Source organism: Thalassophryne amazonica, chromosome 1 (genome assembly GCF_902500255.1).
Source record: "Thalassophryne amazonica chromosome 1, fThaAma1.1, whole genome shotgun sequence".
Lineage (NCBI taxonomy): Eukaryota > Metazoa > Chordata > Actinopteri > Batrachoidiformes > Batrachoididae > Thalassophryne > Thalassophryne amazonica.
The window spans coordinates 51,146,317-51,164,237 of record NC_047103.1 but is presented as its reverse complement, the minus strand read 5'-3'; the positions used below and the strand labels follow the sequence as shown (position 1 = coordinate 51,164,237).

At 42.7% G+C, this 17,921-nt stretch overlaps 1 protein-coding gene across 1 annotated transcript in view; it reads left to right on the top strand.

The window, feature by feature from the left end:
- cpa6 (carboxypeptidase A6) overlaps positions 1-17,921 on the top strand; it is an 84,673-nt gene that overhangs the window by 54,216 nt on the left and 12,536 nt on the right. The window contains exons 3-8 of the mRNA XM_034169809.1: positions 321-445; positions 1,555-1,669; positions 3,189-3,290; positions 3,376-3,480; positions 11,651-11,761; positions 12,437-12,527. Coding sequence (XP_034025700.1) covers positions 321-445; positions 1,555-1,669; positions 3,189-3,290; positions 3,376-3,480; positions 11,651-11,761; positions 12,437-12,527 — 649 coding nt within the window. The remainder of the gene's footprint in view (positions 1-320; positions 446-1,554; positions 1,670-3,188; positions 3,291-3,375; positions 3,481-11,650; positions 11,762-12,436; positions 12,528-17,921) is intronic.

The following is a 17,921-nucleotide window of genomic DNA, read 5'->3' as shown; positions in this document are numbered from 1 at the left end:
CCGACGAGGGGCTGGACGACTCCTCCCACAAGGAGTGCTCACAGGCGAATGACGTCACCGACAGGCGTGGAAAAACTCACGCATGCGCACGAGGGTTCAAGCATGTCTGACGTAAAAACATATGAATGAAATCCATATAGTTTTTGAAAAAAATAAAAAGGACCTATACTTTATTGACAGACCTCGTATGATTTTTTTTCTACTCGTGACACATTTTTGGATGGATTCAACAAATACTCTGGTGCGATGGTACTTTATTGAGTTAGATTTTGTGTCTTCCCGTAACATTTAATGTGATTATATTTGCCGTGTCCCTTTAGGTGGATTTCTGGCAGCCCAACAGCGTCTCTCTGATCTGTCATAATGCCACTGTGGATGTGCACGTGAAGCGCAATGACACGCAAGGCCTACGTACACGCTTAAATAAGGAGCATATTGACTATCGGTAAGACTAAAAAGTTCCCCAACAATGCACTGTTGTGCACATGTTCTTTCTTATGCACATTCACGCACACACACCTCTCTTTCAAAATGCAGAATGTTGCTCAAAACAAAAAAATTGCTGCAATTTACTTGCTTTCCCCGGCCTGAATATATGAGTTACTGCAGTCGGCAGTAGCTTGCATATAAAATCTGACACTTCCTCAAATCTGGGACACAACACACACACACACACACACACACACACACACACACACACACACACACACACACACACACACACACACACACACACTGCTTCAGAAGCCCCTCTTCAAATCTGCTCCAGACTTCAGCCCTTTCATCTCTGTGCTCCATCCATCTTCGAAATTAACGCTGATATGTTGAAGTTTATCAAAGCAGCTGCAGCTCCAGCGAGAAGGAATCCCATTGTCATCTCTGTCCCGAGGGAGGAACTGCAGATCTGAGGGCGATGATTTAATTTTTTCTATATGTTGTGCTGATTAACCAAAGATTATCCATAGGCTCTTTATACTGCAGGTCGTTAGTGGTTTTGGTGAAGTGTCAAAGATCTTGTTTTACTCAAAGGGAAAGAAAAGCTTGTTTAAATTTAATTAATGTGACTGGGTTCTTGGCTTACAGGTCAGCATGTGATGTGGTTTAGGATGCATTCAAGTTTTTGTAGACACAGTGATGGTAATAATGAAGGTAAAATCTCATTTTTAAGATATCACAGACAGCACCAGGATAACTCCTGGTTGTGTTTTCAGCTCAACCTGCATTTTGTGACAGTATTACAAAAAAGTGAGACTGGGCTGGCAACAGACATACTTCTTCTTCTTGTAAAACAAGGAATAATGCACTTCACTTAATTTTTCTGTTTGTATTATTGTCTATATAGGGGCCACACCATATTCATCATCTAAATTGACTGTACTGTGGACACTCTATTCATGGTGTGTATCTATACACCATGTACAAATGAAGAAACATTAAAAATCTAAGTATTAGACCCATGTGATCTATGAAATGCACACTAGCTTACAATGCATTACAGTGTCATATGTCACTGACTTGTTATCTGTCTATTGCTTTTCTGTGCTACCCCCCCAGGGTGTTCATCTCCAATCTCCAGAAGCAAATTGAAAAGCAGACTGGATATCACTCCTCTCGAAAGCGGAGGTCAGAGTCACAGTATGACTACGAGGTTTACCACTCTCTGGAAGAGGTAGATGAGAAGAACACCATCTACCCTCCTGTCTCTCATTCTGTGACATTCCCCAACAACCCTGTACCACAATCCACAGTCCTGTATTGTCTCAGACAGAGACATGTACTTCAGACACTTCCCTACGAGTGTTGCTTTTCATGGTAGTGGTATGTGAACCTGTCAGGGCCTCTGCAATAGTAGCATTGGGTGGAATCTTCATTTTACTCTGTGTTTTATTTTATTTTATTCTGTGTTTTGATCCTTGTTTTCACGGCAGCACACACAGTTGACACATTATTTTGCTGCATAATATGAACACTCAGGCATGAGCATGTATGACATCATAGAAACATAAAAGCCCTAGCTTGATGAATTGTCGCGCAGTCTAAAACACAGCGCAAGTGCATTTGGGGCATGTCCATCTCTGCTACTAACACAGCGTGTAATATGAGGACAAAGTGGGGTACAAATGGGGTTGTATTTAGTTTCTTGTTCATGGGTGTGTTTTGAGAATAACATGAAATAATCTGAGTATCACCTAGCATTCATTTTTGTATAACACCTAAATAAATTCTTGTCATTTCATTGGTGTATTGTATGTCATGTGGTATTATTTGTCCCATTGCATAAAAAAAAAAAAAAATCCATTATGTGATTTATATCATTTTTCATGCAGTTTGGTTCCTTTTACCATTCATTTTGGGCCCATAAATTTTGCTCCAGTGAACAACTCCTTCACTCCTATCCTAAGTAATGTTTCACCTAATTTGAGGTAAAATATCAAATGACAAGAATCTGTTTAGGTGTCATATACTGTAAAATAAATAATGAAGGTTTTCCATTTGTGCAATGGAAAGAATATTTTCATAAGTTGAAAGATGGAATGTTCCATTCAACAAGGCAAGATGTGTCAATGTCCTTGAATGGGATCAGCAATCATCCACTACAGCTCCCTGGGGTGAATCATTTAAGCACCTCATTCCTACTCGTATGACACCTCCTCTGTGTCCTCCCACCACCTGATGCCCTCCATATACCAGGCACAGACAACCCCAAATGCCCTTTACGCTTGAACACTGTAGCCAACACTCAAAGGAAGAAAATCAGTCTCAAAATACAAGATTTTTATATTTTAAAGTTTTCTATTACTTTTTGTTATATTGTTAATTTTTGGTTTCAATTAAGTTTCATTGCTGCACAATATAAATATGATAGGAATATGCCAACACTGTGTTGAGTCTACCTCATTTTAAGACCCCATGAGGTGCACAGATTAGTGCAAGTGCCCCTGTGTTGTTGTGCAAACACTCTGCACTGCTTTGTGTTGGTTGGAAGACAGGGTCAAATGTATGTATGTTTGTTAAATGTGACCACAATCTTACTTTGAAAGATTAACAAATGCATTGAATTTGTGTTAAATACACAAGAATTCTTTAATTTCCGAAGAACATCAATGCTTGTTTAAAATAATTATTCTTGAACATTTTATAAATGCATCCTCAAATAAGACTCCTTTATACTGTGTTGTGTTTCTAAGATCCAGAGCTGGATGTTTGAGATGAACAGGACCCATCATGACCTGATTGACATGTTCTCTATTGGAAAATCATATGAGGGAAGATCACTTTATGTGCTTCAGGTTGGTGATTTACACAGTACACATAGAAACATGTCATGCATAGCCATGCTGTCCGCTGAAATTGACATTGCTTATCTTCTGTCAGCTAGGAACGAGGAGTCGTCCGCAGAAGAAAGCGATGTGGGTAGATTGTGGTGTCCACGCCAGAGAATGGATTGGACCTGCTTTCTGCCAGTGGTTTGTCAAAGAGGTGGTCTGCAATTTTAAGTTTTAACTGAATGAAGTGCTGGGGTTTTCATCAAAAAGTAAATATCTGTTCATCTGCATAGATAGTTATGTAAATACAAGCGTGTTGCCTGTGTGGATCCACAGGCTCTAGATTGGATAATGTTTATAAAATAGGTAGCTGACAGTTTTTAAGGGCGGTAATAAATTATGCAAAGTTTCTATAATGAGTTGGAATGGCGTGTGAGTCCAGAATGTTTTACAGCCTTAGACCTCACCAATTTTTAGAAGAAGAAGTCAACCCTTTTTTCCCCTGTTAATTACATACATTTTTAGGTTAATTTACTGTCTTAATGTATTTATAAATTGTGTAGGTTCTTGTTATCATATACGCAGTATTATTATTATCATTATTGTAACTATTATCATTAGTGCAGTGCCTGTAAAACGTTTGTATTCGTATAGAAAACTGGGAGCAAAAAAAAAATTATTAAAAAAACACCATCACCAGATCAGTACCGCATAATAATGAAAAATACCACCACCAGACTAATTAAATTCTCAATAAAGTGTTGTGAAATGCCATCACCAGAATGCCTGCATTTTTTAAGGTATTTACAATTATATTATGTACTTACATTCAACTTACTAAATAAAATCATGCACGCACGCACTCACACTTTTAATATAAAACCTATTTAATATAAAACCTATCCTGGCATGTTAGTCCAGAATGTAATTAGCAGCATTAGCTAATATCCGTAGTTTCTCCAAAAATATTAGTCCTATCAATGTTCTGTTTTGGCAGCGTTCTCCCTTGACCCAAAATATATAAGCATGCCAAACAACAAATGTCAGCTGTCGTCAGTTTGTCCGTGATTGAAAGTTATACGTACGCACACCCACTGAGAGGTTTTTGTCTTTTCCGCATTCTGACGTAACCGTTTTTCTATTTTTAGACATGCACAAGAGCACAGAGCTTTTTGTCTTTTCTGCATTCAGCACAAGCAGGTGCTTTTATTTTTACAAACCCACAAACTGAGACATGGCGGAAGACATCAAACGCACTACACTTCTCACTCATGGTAACGGCAACATGACACTTAACTAAACTGACTAAACCAATTGAACTACAAAAACACAACAAATCAATAACACTAACAACACTGTTAAACTAACATGAACCACAACAACATTTACAATCCCACAACCACAAACTCCCATGGTGCACTGCAGCACAATGTCCATTATTCAATGTTGTTAGCTAATATTGCTTTCTTCAAAATATTAGGCCTATCAACTTTCTGTTTTCGCAGCATTCATCCTTGACCCAAAATACATAAGCATACCAAATGGCAAATGTCAGCTCTTCCCACTTTCTCCATGATCAAAGCCATACTCACACACGCTCGCATACACACACAGAGGCCACTTGGTTATTATAATATAGATTCAAGAATAGCATTTACTATTATATGGCTGCAAAACTACACGCTCTGTGATTGGCTCATTTCCATGACAATCGGTCCGAAAGGCGTATCCCATTCATTACAAATCAGAAAGCTAAAAATGCAATTCAACAAACCAAGTCGGACATGAACATACTCCATAAATATCTAAACAGCAACAGAAAAAAACACACAGATTGAAAGCTTACCAACAAACAACCATCTGTTAGCAAATTCATAGAAGTGAAGCGAGCAAGTCTGTCTACGAGCCCAAAACTGTCAGCAGTTTTCATATTCAGGCGATACTGTAACGTCTTGTGTTTATATAATAGCCATATAATAAATGAATTATTAACCTCACTTGCTCGGTCTGTATGGGATTATCAGATCTCTGTGTTTTTCGTACGGCCCTCGCGTATGCTCGGCCCATACTTACACCTCAGTCTGATATTTTACCGTACAGACCTCACGCTCAGTTAATAATCCTTTATTACTCATTTGTTATACAGTCAAGAAACAAAACCTATCGCATGCTTGAAGTCTAAATCTGAGCTGAAGGTATAATCAGAACAAAGTAGAGTACATGCAAAAAACCTTTCATGTTTTATTTGAGTCATATTTACAGCAGATGCCAGCAGAGTCACATTGTATAATACAGAAAATTCAGACAATAGAAAGAAATACTTTCAACATGAATCTGAAAAATATGGCTTCAAGTTTTTTTTCCCCAAATGATATTCTCTTGTGACAAATGTAAAGTCAGGTTTTCACGTTGTCCAAAATCATTTTATACCTGAGCTTGAAGAATTTGGGGGCCGATATGTTTTCACCCGTCTGGGCATCTGTCTGCCCTTCTGTGTGTCCGCTTCTCTTCGTTTCTGCATCATTTCTTGGTGTTGTATTGAGGAGGCTAGATGAAGGTTCCTTTCAAAAATGACAGTTGTCTGTTTTTCAGTATGGCCGCTATGAACGCTATCTTGACTTTCATTTCCATGCAATAACTAAAGAACACCTCATCTGATTGAAACCATTTCTTGGTGGTGAATTGGAGGAGGTCAGAAGAAGGTTTCTTTCAAAAATGGTGGCCATCCATCATCTAATAAGGCTACTACGGACGCCATATTGATTTTCATGTCTGCACAATAACTAAAGAACATCTTATCTGATTGAAATTATTTCTTCATGGTGAATAGGGGGAGGCTAGAAGGAGGTTTCTTTGAAAAATGGTAGTTATCCATCATCAAATATGTCCCCCATGGACACCAACTTGATTTTCACTTCTGTGCAATAAGTAAAGAACACTTCAACTGATTGAAACCATTTCTTGGTGTTGTATTGGGGGAGGCTTGAGAAAGTATCCTTTTGAAAATGTGAAAATTAGGGTCAATACACCACACACCAGTTGTAAAGCATCAGTCTTTCACTACACAAATAGATCATATACTGTCTTTAATGTACCAGTCTCTCTGTAGAAACAATCTCCAGACTTCATTATCGCCTCTACTATAAAACCATACACCAGCTTAGCACTGATGCCGGTAACGCGTTACTTAGTAACGCATTACTCTAATCTGACCACTTTTTTTAGTAACGAGTAATCTAACGCGTTAATCTTTCCAAATTAGTAATCAGATTAAAGTTACTTCTCCATGTCACTGTGCGTTACTATTATTTTTGCATTGTGGGTCGATAGCAGCATTAAACTTGGTCCGTGGGCAGGGGGTCGGGTTCAACTGAACTGCCCACTTTAAGCGAGCTGTGAGCTTTTCATCTGCAGTTTTCTACAGCAGCTACGACTCGTCCTCACCTCTTAAAGGGCAGTGACAACAGCACACCTGCACTGAGCTTTACAAAGGCATTTTTATGCTTTTTTCTCCTTTATTTAGAATTCTGAGCTGAGCCGCTCCATCTAAAACAGCTAAAAACAGCTGATCCTCCGCGATGCGTCAACAACTAACAGTATTTTCCACTCAAATGCACCTAAACTCTCTTTCTGAGGACCACATGATGTGAAAACACAATATAACTTTCTTACCTGTAAATCTGGTCATGTTTTCTGCATAAATATGTTATCCATTCTTTGTGCTCAGACGCCAAAGCAGGGGCGAATCCAGATTGAATGGGGGCGTGGGGCAGGGATGTGCCCCCCTCCAACACCCCTAGATTAAAGGTCCAGTTTTGAAGCCCTTTTTGTTTACTACAACTACTAATACTACTTATAATAATAATTTGGACAAGTAAAATGTTTAGAGAGAATTTAAATGTTAGAAAAATGTTAGAAAGAATTCAATAGTTACATTTATAAACAATGTAGGTTAGAAATGGAAAGTTTTACTGTTACAGTGCTGTCAGCAGTTAAATATGAGGTCAAGAAAGACATCTTTATTTTACTTTTTATAAAACAAGTATTTATTTTCACTGAAGTCAAGAAAGGGTGACTATAAAGTGAGATTTGGCAAAACAGGTATCATTGTCATGTTGAGGTGGCAGAGGGTTGTTGTTGGCAGCTGGGGAAAGTAACTAAAAAAGTAACTAGTAATCTAACTTAGTTACTTTTCCAATTGAGTAATCAGTAAAGTAACTAAGTTACTTTTTCAAGGAGTAATCAGTAATCAGTAATTGGATTACTTTTTCAAAGTAACTGTGGCAACACTGCAGCTTAGCACATGATTTGTCTTGCTCTTGTTACTTATGTCTTAGGCCTCCTTCTCTTCTCCCTTTAAATAGCACCACTTGGGCACATATTGCTGCATTTTGAGATTACCTTTCATTGTTATGCTGATGATACTATACATGCCGATAACTGCTGGTAATCTCATATAGATAAAATGCTTAGAGGATTGCCTTGCATCAGTGAAAAGCTGGATGTCTATGATTTTCCTACTTTTGAACTCAGATGAGTGTTGGGAAAGTGTAAGTACACGGACCCACAACAGGGGGCGCAAATGAACGGACAATGGAATAGGTCAAATAACAACACTTTACTGTTGCGAACGTGCACAACAAACACAACAGATTACACAATAGATCAAAGGTCAAATTACAAGGTGTCGTGTGGGCAGGCTCGAAGATAGGAGACGCCTGTCCAAAGCAGAACCGGAACCACACGATTTCCTCCGCCACTAGACCCCGGGAATACTGGAGCCGCCAAGTCCCGAACTCCCAGGTGGCCACTGCCTCCGCGTGTCGGACCTGGTACTGCTGGCGAGGAACAAAAACACAATTAAACGTGGGTGCGTCTGCACCCAGCAATCTGCACGGCAGGGAAGCTACCTCCACCTCTCGTTGGAGAAAAAGTCTGTTATCACTCACAAAAATCACAAAAAGGGCTTTCTATCAAGCAGTCAGGCTGAGGATATTACCTTTCAGGTAGAACGATATCTCGGCAAAGAGGTGGAGATGACGTCTTGCTGATATACCGATGCAGATCAGATGAGTGGTGACAGCTGTCACAGGTGATGAGTGTCAGCTGTCACCCCGGCTGCTCCTGTGAGGCGGCAGCGCCCTCTGGTGCCTGGAGCCCGCACTCCAGGCAGGGTGCCCTCTGGTGGTGGTGGGCCAGCAGTACCTCCTCTTCAGCGGCCCACACAACAATGAGACTGAAATGATGGTTCTTGGTTCAGTGAGACATCGGCATCAATTTGACCAGCTAACGCTTAACCTAGACTTGTGTGTCATACATCATACTGAAAAAGTGAGGAACCTTGGGGTAATTTTTGATCCTATGTTGTCCTTTGACCTCCACATTAGAGATATTACGCAACCTGGTCTCACGGCAAGTTGTGATTCAGCAGCACGAAATATACATTAATCTGTTGGTTCGTGATATTGTGACGAAAGCGTCTCATTTTTGTCACGGCAGCACAAATTCATTCTAATTTCTCTGTGATGGCTGCACAAATTTAAAAGTGAAGCGGAGGGTCGGGTGGTTATGGTTAGAGTGGGGGGAAAGAGTAAAATTAGGTTATGGTTAAGGTTAGGGTCGGGGTAGGAGTAGGGTTAGGAATAGTGAGTTAAAAAAAAAACCCTCATGAAAATTTGACTCATTTCGTCACGGGAGCACGAAAAAACCATGAGACTGGGCTGATATTACGAGGACTGCTTTCTTCCACCTGCGAAATATAGCAAAGATTCGTTCCATCCTGTCTATGGCTGATGCAGAGACCCTGATCTATGCATTTGTTTTGTTCTAGATTGGACTACTGCAATGCTCTATTTTCTGGTTTACCGCAGTCCAGCATTAGGGCTCTTCAATTGGTTCAAAATGCTGCTGCCAGACTCTTAAATGGAAGTAGAAATTCGACCATATTATGCCCATTTTGCCGTCTCTTTACTGGCTTCCTGTCTATGTGAGGTCAGATTTTAAGGTTCTGCTATTAACCTATAAAATTATTCATGGACTAGCACCTACCTACTTAGCTGACTTAATCAAACCCTATGTAACAACCCGGGCTGTGCGTTCTCAGGCCGCAGGGCTACTTTGTGTCCCTAGGGTGAATAAAAGGTCTGCAGGCAACAGACCTTTCTTTTATTGTCCACCTGTTTTGTGGAATGATCTCCCTGCATCAATAAAACAATCAGATTCTCTAGAGACTTTCAAGTCTACACTTAAGATGCATTTATTCTCCCTCTCGTATGGCTAGCATACCGGCATAGTATGGTACTGTGCTTCCTGTCCCTTTAAAGTCATTTTATTTGCAACAGAACAGATCTCGGCATCAACTTTATCTAAATTCAGGGTCTGTTAGTCAAGCTTAGGGATAGTGGCCAGCAATCATCTTAGTAATTTCGCTGTTTTCCTTTTGACTTATTGCTGATGAATTATACCTTAGGTGTAGTTTTTTTTTCTGACCGACTAATTCTGGTGTTTTTCTCTCTGTCTGAGGTCCGAAACCACATTGCATGGAATTGTGTAATTGATGGATCCAGATCGCAAGGGGCCGGACTGATTGTAAGATACAAGGCCTGATGCAGGTGCTGCATGCTCCAGTCTGCGTTCTGGGGTGACCCTGTCACAGGGACAGGCCCACTGACGGCATGAGGAATGCTGGACGATCCCTGCCTGTGGTGTTGACCCCTGCCTGTGGTGTTGACACCTGCGTAGACTTCTCATCTTCTTTACATTATTATGTTGTTTGATTTCCTGTTTTCTGTTTCTTTAGCTTTGTAAAACTTTGCAAAACCTGTAGTTGATAGAATGGCTTAAGAAGTGGGTCACCCCTTAAGTCTGGTCTGCTGGAGGTTTCTTCCTCAATATCACCAGAGGGAGTTTTTCCTTACCACTGTCTCCTGTGTGCTTACTCTAGGGGTTGGTAAGGTTCACTTGTGTGAAGCGCCTTCAGGCAGCTTTTATTGTGATTTGGCGCTGTATAAATGAAATAAACAAAAATGAAATAAATGTGGATCGATTTCGGCATGAGGGCGGGGATGATAAACTAATGGGTTTTTTATGGGGCCTAAGTTGTGGGTAAGGTTTGCGATTGTTGATGCACTTTACTTCTAAGTTATTCATAAGTCAAAATACGCCCATTGATACTGTCCATTGATTGGTTCAACAACTGAATGCTGCAGTCCTCATGCAAACAGTTCTATTTCAAACTGTTTCAAATATTAAAACCATTCACTCACAGAGTAAATATAAAGTCTTAATCTTGCCTGTTTGTTTCAGTCGGATTCATCATCACAGCCTGCTCATCACGCGTGCTCAATGCTTGCCAATATTTACATGTTCTGCCAGTGAAACAAAAGGGTTCTGCTGGTGGTGGAAACACAACCCAAGCTAGACTTAACTGTTCCGACCCGTACCATACCATGCAGTACCAACCCAGACCACTCGGTGGAAACGGGGCTGTCAACATACGCTGGCTAAATTGTCAAGGTGTGACAGCCGCATAACATATTCGACATATCCAGCGTATTCGGCGCATTTTTCATATATCGGCATACGCTGGCTAAATCGCCAAGTTGTGACAGGTTCCTTAACATACTAAAACAAACTACATATCCTCCATCAAGTATCACTTGTACTTCATAAATCATGAACAAATGAAACTTAGTACTTGGTAAAAGACAAACACACAACATAGGAGAAAATACTTTACTAAGGAAAATGGGGAGGTGGAGCCTTCAACCAGATCGGAAGGTTCATAGTTCAAGGCCACTCTGCCTTTACTGGCAGCTTCAGTCCTTTCAGACATGATATTAAACTCTATTTACTGATTTCCTAAACAGACCTGGGAGCTGTAACCTATCATAGAGAGTGATGTGACAAATCTTTATCTCCCCCTATTTTATTGTTTTTATTTGCAATGCTGAACAATGTGTCATCAACTGGTGCTTCAGTGAACGGACAGCGCTGCATTCAGGGAAAATGCAAAAGTTCATCAATCAGAATTTATTCATTCATTATTTCATTTATACATTTATATTGTGGGTTGGAATTTCATTAACAGTCTGACAATTATGTAAATGTTAATGTACTGCAATGTAGTAACAAGAATTGTCCACTGGAGGTCAGAGTACCATTTTATTCTGAAGGCAAGTTAAAGTCAGGGGGGGGGGGGGGGGGGGTAAACACCTCTGTCACCATCTGAACTCTATATTAACCTTTTATTGACGCTTTTTCAAGAACTGTGATAATAAAGAAATTTTTTTAATCCACCATTTATAATCCGGTGTAATTACTGTATAATTTACATCACAGTTTTATATGTTCTGTAATCGTACAGTGTAATACTCTCATTACAGGCCCTTAATTCACATCAGTACAACCCTGTGATGAGACGACTGCTCAACCAGCTCAACTTCTACATCATGCCCATCTTTAACGTGGACGGATATCATTACAGTTGGACCACGGTACTGAAATGTTCCCTGAGTGCACCACACTCACTAAATGCTGCTATTCGCAGCTTCAGGTACTCAGAATAAAAGATCAAGAAACTGTCAACTGTGTGTGTGTGTGTGTGTGTGTGTGTGTGTGTGTGTGTGTGTGTGTGTGTGTGTGTGTGTGTGTGTGTGTGTGTGTGTGTGTGTGTGTGTGTTTCTGTGTAGCTTTCACATATAAGCACAGGTTTGCAATCTTGGCTTGAGGGACTTAAATCATATTTTTATTTACTTATTTATTTATTTTTGTCACATGGATCTGCTAATTTTGTATATTACAAGTACGATGTAAATGAATTTTTTGTGGATGTCAGTCCGATGTGATTTTCTCATGAGCTGTGCCAACACGCCAAAATAATTTTTAGCATTGTATTTATTTATTTATTTTGCATTGATTAGTGTATATGGTCCAAATCTGATTCATATCATATCACCCACCGATATGGTTCGAAACCTCCAGAAGAAACAAAAATTAGAACAGGCAATATAAAAATAAATAAATGAATAACTACATCATTGTCAGGTCACTTCATGTGGTAATGTAAAGTAAAAGTCTTTCTATTATCAGAAATGGTCTGTACCTTATGATAGTACTTTGATAGAAAGGCCCAAAGTCTAAATGCTGACAGTGCCTTCCTTTTGCCGCAGGACCGGTTCTGGAGGAAAACACGGTCGAGAAATCGCAAGTTCCACTGCCGAGGTGTGGATGCTAATCGAAACTGGAAGGTGAAGTGGTGTGGTGAGTTTGAAAACACCAAATGTGAAATAAACTAACAGTGGGACTTGAACCAAAAATCTTCTTAGCACCAAACAATTTTCTCTGCACCCAGGGTCTAACCAAACAGTCAACAACAAACATTATAAAACTGCTGAAATTTTAAATGACTGTTGCATAACACCTGACAGTCCGTTACATTTGAACGTGAGTTAAATCTGTTTGTATTCTTTTTCTAATGTTGGATGCTGCATTGTTTGTCGAGGATTTTAACGTGATGATATCAGGCTATTGCAAAAGCTACAAGGTAAAAACCAAGTTAGCTGGCAATGTTTAAAAATGGTTCAATTAAGTAATTAGATACAGCTGACTTTCTGTTATCCATAATCTGTAATTAATTTTTCAGGTCAGGTCTGGGAGCATGCAATGGTGCCACCTGCTGCTGAATCCACCACACCACAGAACATCCCTGGGTGCTGGATGGCAATCACCCAGGCAAACAACCAGTCCATCTCCACTTCTCAAAAGTAACCATCTACAGTATCTGCTGCAACCAGTTGAAGAGTGGGCGTCTCCTTGACTTCTCCAGCCACTGGGACCCTCAACACTGAGATACCTGTGTCCTGGGCCACAATCAGAAAAAGGCCACATGAACGTTGTAGCTGATGTTTTATAACTCCCAAGTGGTACTCTTCATCTGAGTGTCCAGGAGGAACCACTCGTGGACAATTCATCCCTCTAGTACTCAAGGATCCTCCAGAAGAGACGTAGCACAAAAGACCTCCAGTCATCCCTTGCAGTCACTGATGAGCACCCATGTTTCACAACCATACAGCGAGTCAGGAAGCACCAGGACCCTAAAGACTTGGACCTTCATTCTCCTGCAAAGGCATCGGCATCCTCCAAACAGATCTGTTCAACATCCTCATCTATCACTATAAGCAACAGGTTCAAGTCATGCCCCACAGCAAGCAGCTTGTATGTTGGGTTCTTGAAATGGAGCAATATCTCCATCTACTGGACATTTACACTCAATGGAGGTAGAATACAATTTTCCCAAGATCTCTGGTGAATCAAAGTCAGAGGACCTAGAGACATTAATGCAACTGCCGAGATAAGTGAATTTCTTGACAAATTCAGCAATTTCATCAAATATAGATACACTTCTAATTGCTGAGTTCAGGAAGTCACTGAAAACATAGATCTTCATCTTGATCCAGGGCAATCGCAAACCCATACGGGTCAATTCCTCACTCAGCTTCTCAAGTGCTCATCAGGGTATCAATTGATTGTGCAAAGATTGTTATGTGTCGACGCGGTTTGAGGAGCGGACCTGCATCTGACAGAACCCAGCGGTAAAGATAACCAGAAGGCGGTTCCCAACAGAAACAATTTATTTTTCACCTGTGCTTACAAATGTAAAACATAAAAGCGTCCCTCTGGTGGAGTGATAAGTGGCACGTTCTCCAGCGCCCGCAAGGATTAAAGCCCGGCGCTCCTGGACTCACTACCACCGCCAAACACCCCCCAGGTGGACACGATGAACCGATTCTCTGTGGGGCAAAGAGAAGGTGAGGTGAGTCAGCAGATACAACTCTATCTTTCGCATAACACACGCTATCAGCAACACACTCAGGTCAATGTTTCTTTTTAACTTTATACAAATGAGCAGCCTCTCACAACAAGTGGAGGATCACTTATCCTGCACGCCACCGCAGTGAGAAGCAAGCTGCACAATTCTCTTCACAATTTCAGTTTACTGTGTAACAAAACACCAAGTTACTATCAACAGTTACTTAATCACTTAATTACCTTTAGCGTGTGCTGACAGCATGTGTCCTCACCCTTCCCTGCTTCACGGGCTCGATATGTCAAACCCAGGCGCGGTCCTCAGCGTCTCACAAACGAACGTCACAAGGTCGAGTTCCCGGCAGTTCTGCTCAAATCACACATGACTTATATGCAGAACGCCATCCAATTATCTGCTTCAGCTGCAAGTCTTCAAGGCCGCACGTGAGCCCTTGCCACAGGTGTTCCACATGACGCTAATAAGGGTGAGGACTCTTCAGCCAGCACTTTCTCCATAGACAAATCAGCCCTCATGCCACCTGGAGAGCAAAGAAAAGAAAAGAACACCAACACAGCCAGCCACGCCCCCCCAACACACAACAGTACCCCCCCATCAACGGGAAGCCTCCCGGCGACCGAACCAACCAGGCCCGAGAACAGCACCCCCCTCCAGGGTCCACGGCAGAAAGCAGGAAAGGCACTGCAGCAGGAAGGCCGGCTGGAATCAACAAAAGCCCCCAAAACATTCCCCAAAAACAAGGTCACTCACACAGAAAAACAAAACAAAACATAAAAACCCACCCAACAACCTCCCCAGGGGACCGTCCCATCAACCCCGGGAAGAAAAGAAAAACTCCCAAACGCAAAACCCCCAACACAGTTCCTCAAACACAATACAAACGAAAATGCATAAAAGAAGAATAACAAACAACCCCCCCCAGAATGACCTGCAGAGCCCAACCCCCCCCAGAAGGCCTTCATTGCCAGTTCCAGGAGGAACAGCCAAAACCATAAGCCCAACAAAGGTCCCCAGGTGCACATGGAGCAACACGGCGCCCCCCCCAGGGGACCGTACCATCAACCCCAGGAGGTACCCACCCCACAACCCCGGAACCCCAGACTTGGTCATACATGGCTGGGTGGTCCCAAGCCAACTCCCCCCCAGGGGACCGTCCCATCAACCCCGGAGGTGGAACCCGGAAGGAAAACAAAACGAAATCAAAAACCAACCCCCGGAGGACAACCAAAAACAACCCCGGGGGGATATAAACGACCATAAATCCCGTTACCCTCCCCAGCACCCCGAAAGACCCCAGGTCCCTCCCAGAGCCCCCCGGCGGCTCAATTTTGGCAAACATCCCAAAAATAGTAAGCCGGAGAAGGGAACAAGGAAAGAACTAACCCAGCTCAACCCCAAGGCGCAGCAGAGAACTGGAAATGCGTCCAGTGCCACAACTCGACCATACCCCAGCCTCTCGGGAGGGGTGGAACTGCCGAAATGGCAAACGGCAACAGATCGGCCCACCCCTCCGACTGAGGTAAGTCTCCGCTGCACCACACCCCGGCAACACCAATGACGAACGGTACAAAGGCTCACCGAGGCTGGAGTGGAACCGGGCCCTAACCAAACCAAAGAAACGCCTCTAACACCCCCCCCTAGGTGCAGAGGTCTTCTGAGAATGCTCAGCGTGACCAACCTGCACCACCCCACAACCCACAAGACGAACGGTCTTGGGGCAAGTGAGGTCGGGGTTAGGGATGTAGAGAAATAAAAAACAACAAAATAAAACGACCCAACAACCCAAACGAAAAATACCTAAACCACATACAAACTTGACAATTAAGTGAGCCCATCAATCACTCCACCAGATACGCCCCTAACTCTCCAAACACTCATAACCCCTAATTAAAGAAAACAAAACGTTTACTTGTGCTGGAATTTTTTTTATTTATTTATTTATTTTTTTTATTGTGTTATTTTGCCTGTCCCAGAACACTTGGAGTTACGTCGCCGTTATTTCTCTTGACGCTTACGTGTCGGGGCAATACAGACATCTCTACTCGTCCGAGCTGCATGGGTTCGTCAACAGGAGGAGCTGAAGGTCCCGTCGGAGGAGCCTCAGTGGGGCGAAGAAGAGGCGGCCCAGACCTGTGTTGGGGAAAGCCCCGAGACAAAAAAAACCGCTCTGATGGGCGTCCTCTCTCGCGTCCACGCTCCCTCATCCGATCATCCAGACGAATCACCAACGATATTAGCTCATCTAAATCGTTTGGCTCATCACGGACCGCCAGCTCGTCTTTTAGTGCCTCATTTAACCCGTCTACAAACACGCCCCGTAAAGCTACGGCATTCCAACCGGATTGAGCAGAAAAAATCCGAAAATCCACGGAATACTCCGCCGCACTCCGCCTCCCCTGCCTGAGATTCAGCAACCGTTGGGCACCGGTATTCGTTTTCACCGGATGGTCAAAAACCAATCGGAACTCCCGGGAGAAATCCTTAAAGGACCCTAACAATGGCGAGTTGTTACTCCACAACGCAGTGACCCAAGCCAAGGCGTCGCCCCGGAGCAGATTTGTTACATAGGAAACACGACTTCCATCGGAAGAGAAGGAAGCCGGTCGCTGAGTAAAGACCAAAGAACATTGCATCAGAAATGAAGCGCAAGCTTCGGCGTCTCCCGCATAAGGCTCCGGATGACAAATAACCGGTTCGAACACCGAATCCCTGGGTGACGGAGTTATCGGCCCCGGTATCGATGATGCCACAGCTGGAGCTGCAGGAAGCGGAACGGCTTGCGCTGCAAGCTCCGTAACACGGGCGTCTGTTTGTTCAAGTCGATTTGCGAGATGCTGTAATTGCTCCCATATTTTCTCCAAGTGTTCTTGCACCTTTTTTCAGCAAAAGGAACCGCCTCTCCGCTGGGTCCATTATGGAATGGCCGGGAACTACTGTTATGTGTCGACGCGGTTTGAGGAGCGGACTTGCGTCTGACAGAACCCAGCGGTAAAGATAACCAGAAGGCGGTTCCCAACAGAAACAATTTATTTTTCACCTGTGCTTACAAATGTAAAACATAAAAGCGTCCCTCTGGTGGAGTGATAAGTGGCACGTTCTCCAGCGCCCGCAAGGATTAAAGCCCAGCGCTCCTGGACTCACTACCACCGCCAAACACCCCCCAGGTGGACACGACGAACCGATTCTCTGTGGGGCAAAGAGAAGGTGAGGTGAGTCAGTAGATACAACTCTATCTTTCGCATAACACACGCTATCAGCAACACACTCAGGTCAATGTTTCTTTTTAACTTTATACAAATGAGCAGCCTCTCACAACAAGTGGAGGATCACTTATCCTGCACGCCACCGCAGTGAGAAGCAAGCTGCACAATTCTCTTCACAATTTCAGTTTACTGTGTAACAAAACACCAAGATACTATCAACAGTTACTTAATCACTTAATTACCTTTAGCGTGTGCTGACAGCATGTGTCCTCACCCTTCCCTGCTTCACGGGCTCGATATGTCAAACCCAGGCGCGGTCCTCAGCATCTCACAAACGAACGTCACAAGGTCGAGTTCCCGGCAGTTCTGCTCAAATCACACGACTTATATGCAGAACGCCATCCAATTATCTGCTTCAGCTGCAAGTCTTCAAGGCCGCACGTGAGCCCTTGCCACAGGTGTTCCACATGACGCTAATAAGGGTGAGGACTCTTCAGCCAGCACTTTCTCCACAGACAAATCAGCCCTCATGCCACCTGGAGAGCAAAGAAAAGAAAAGAACACCAACACAGCCAGCCACGCCCCCCCAACACACAACAAAGATTACAGGATCATCTGCAAACTCAA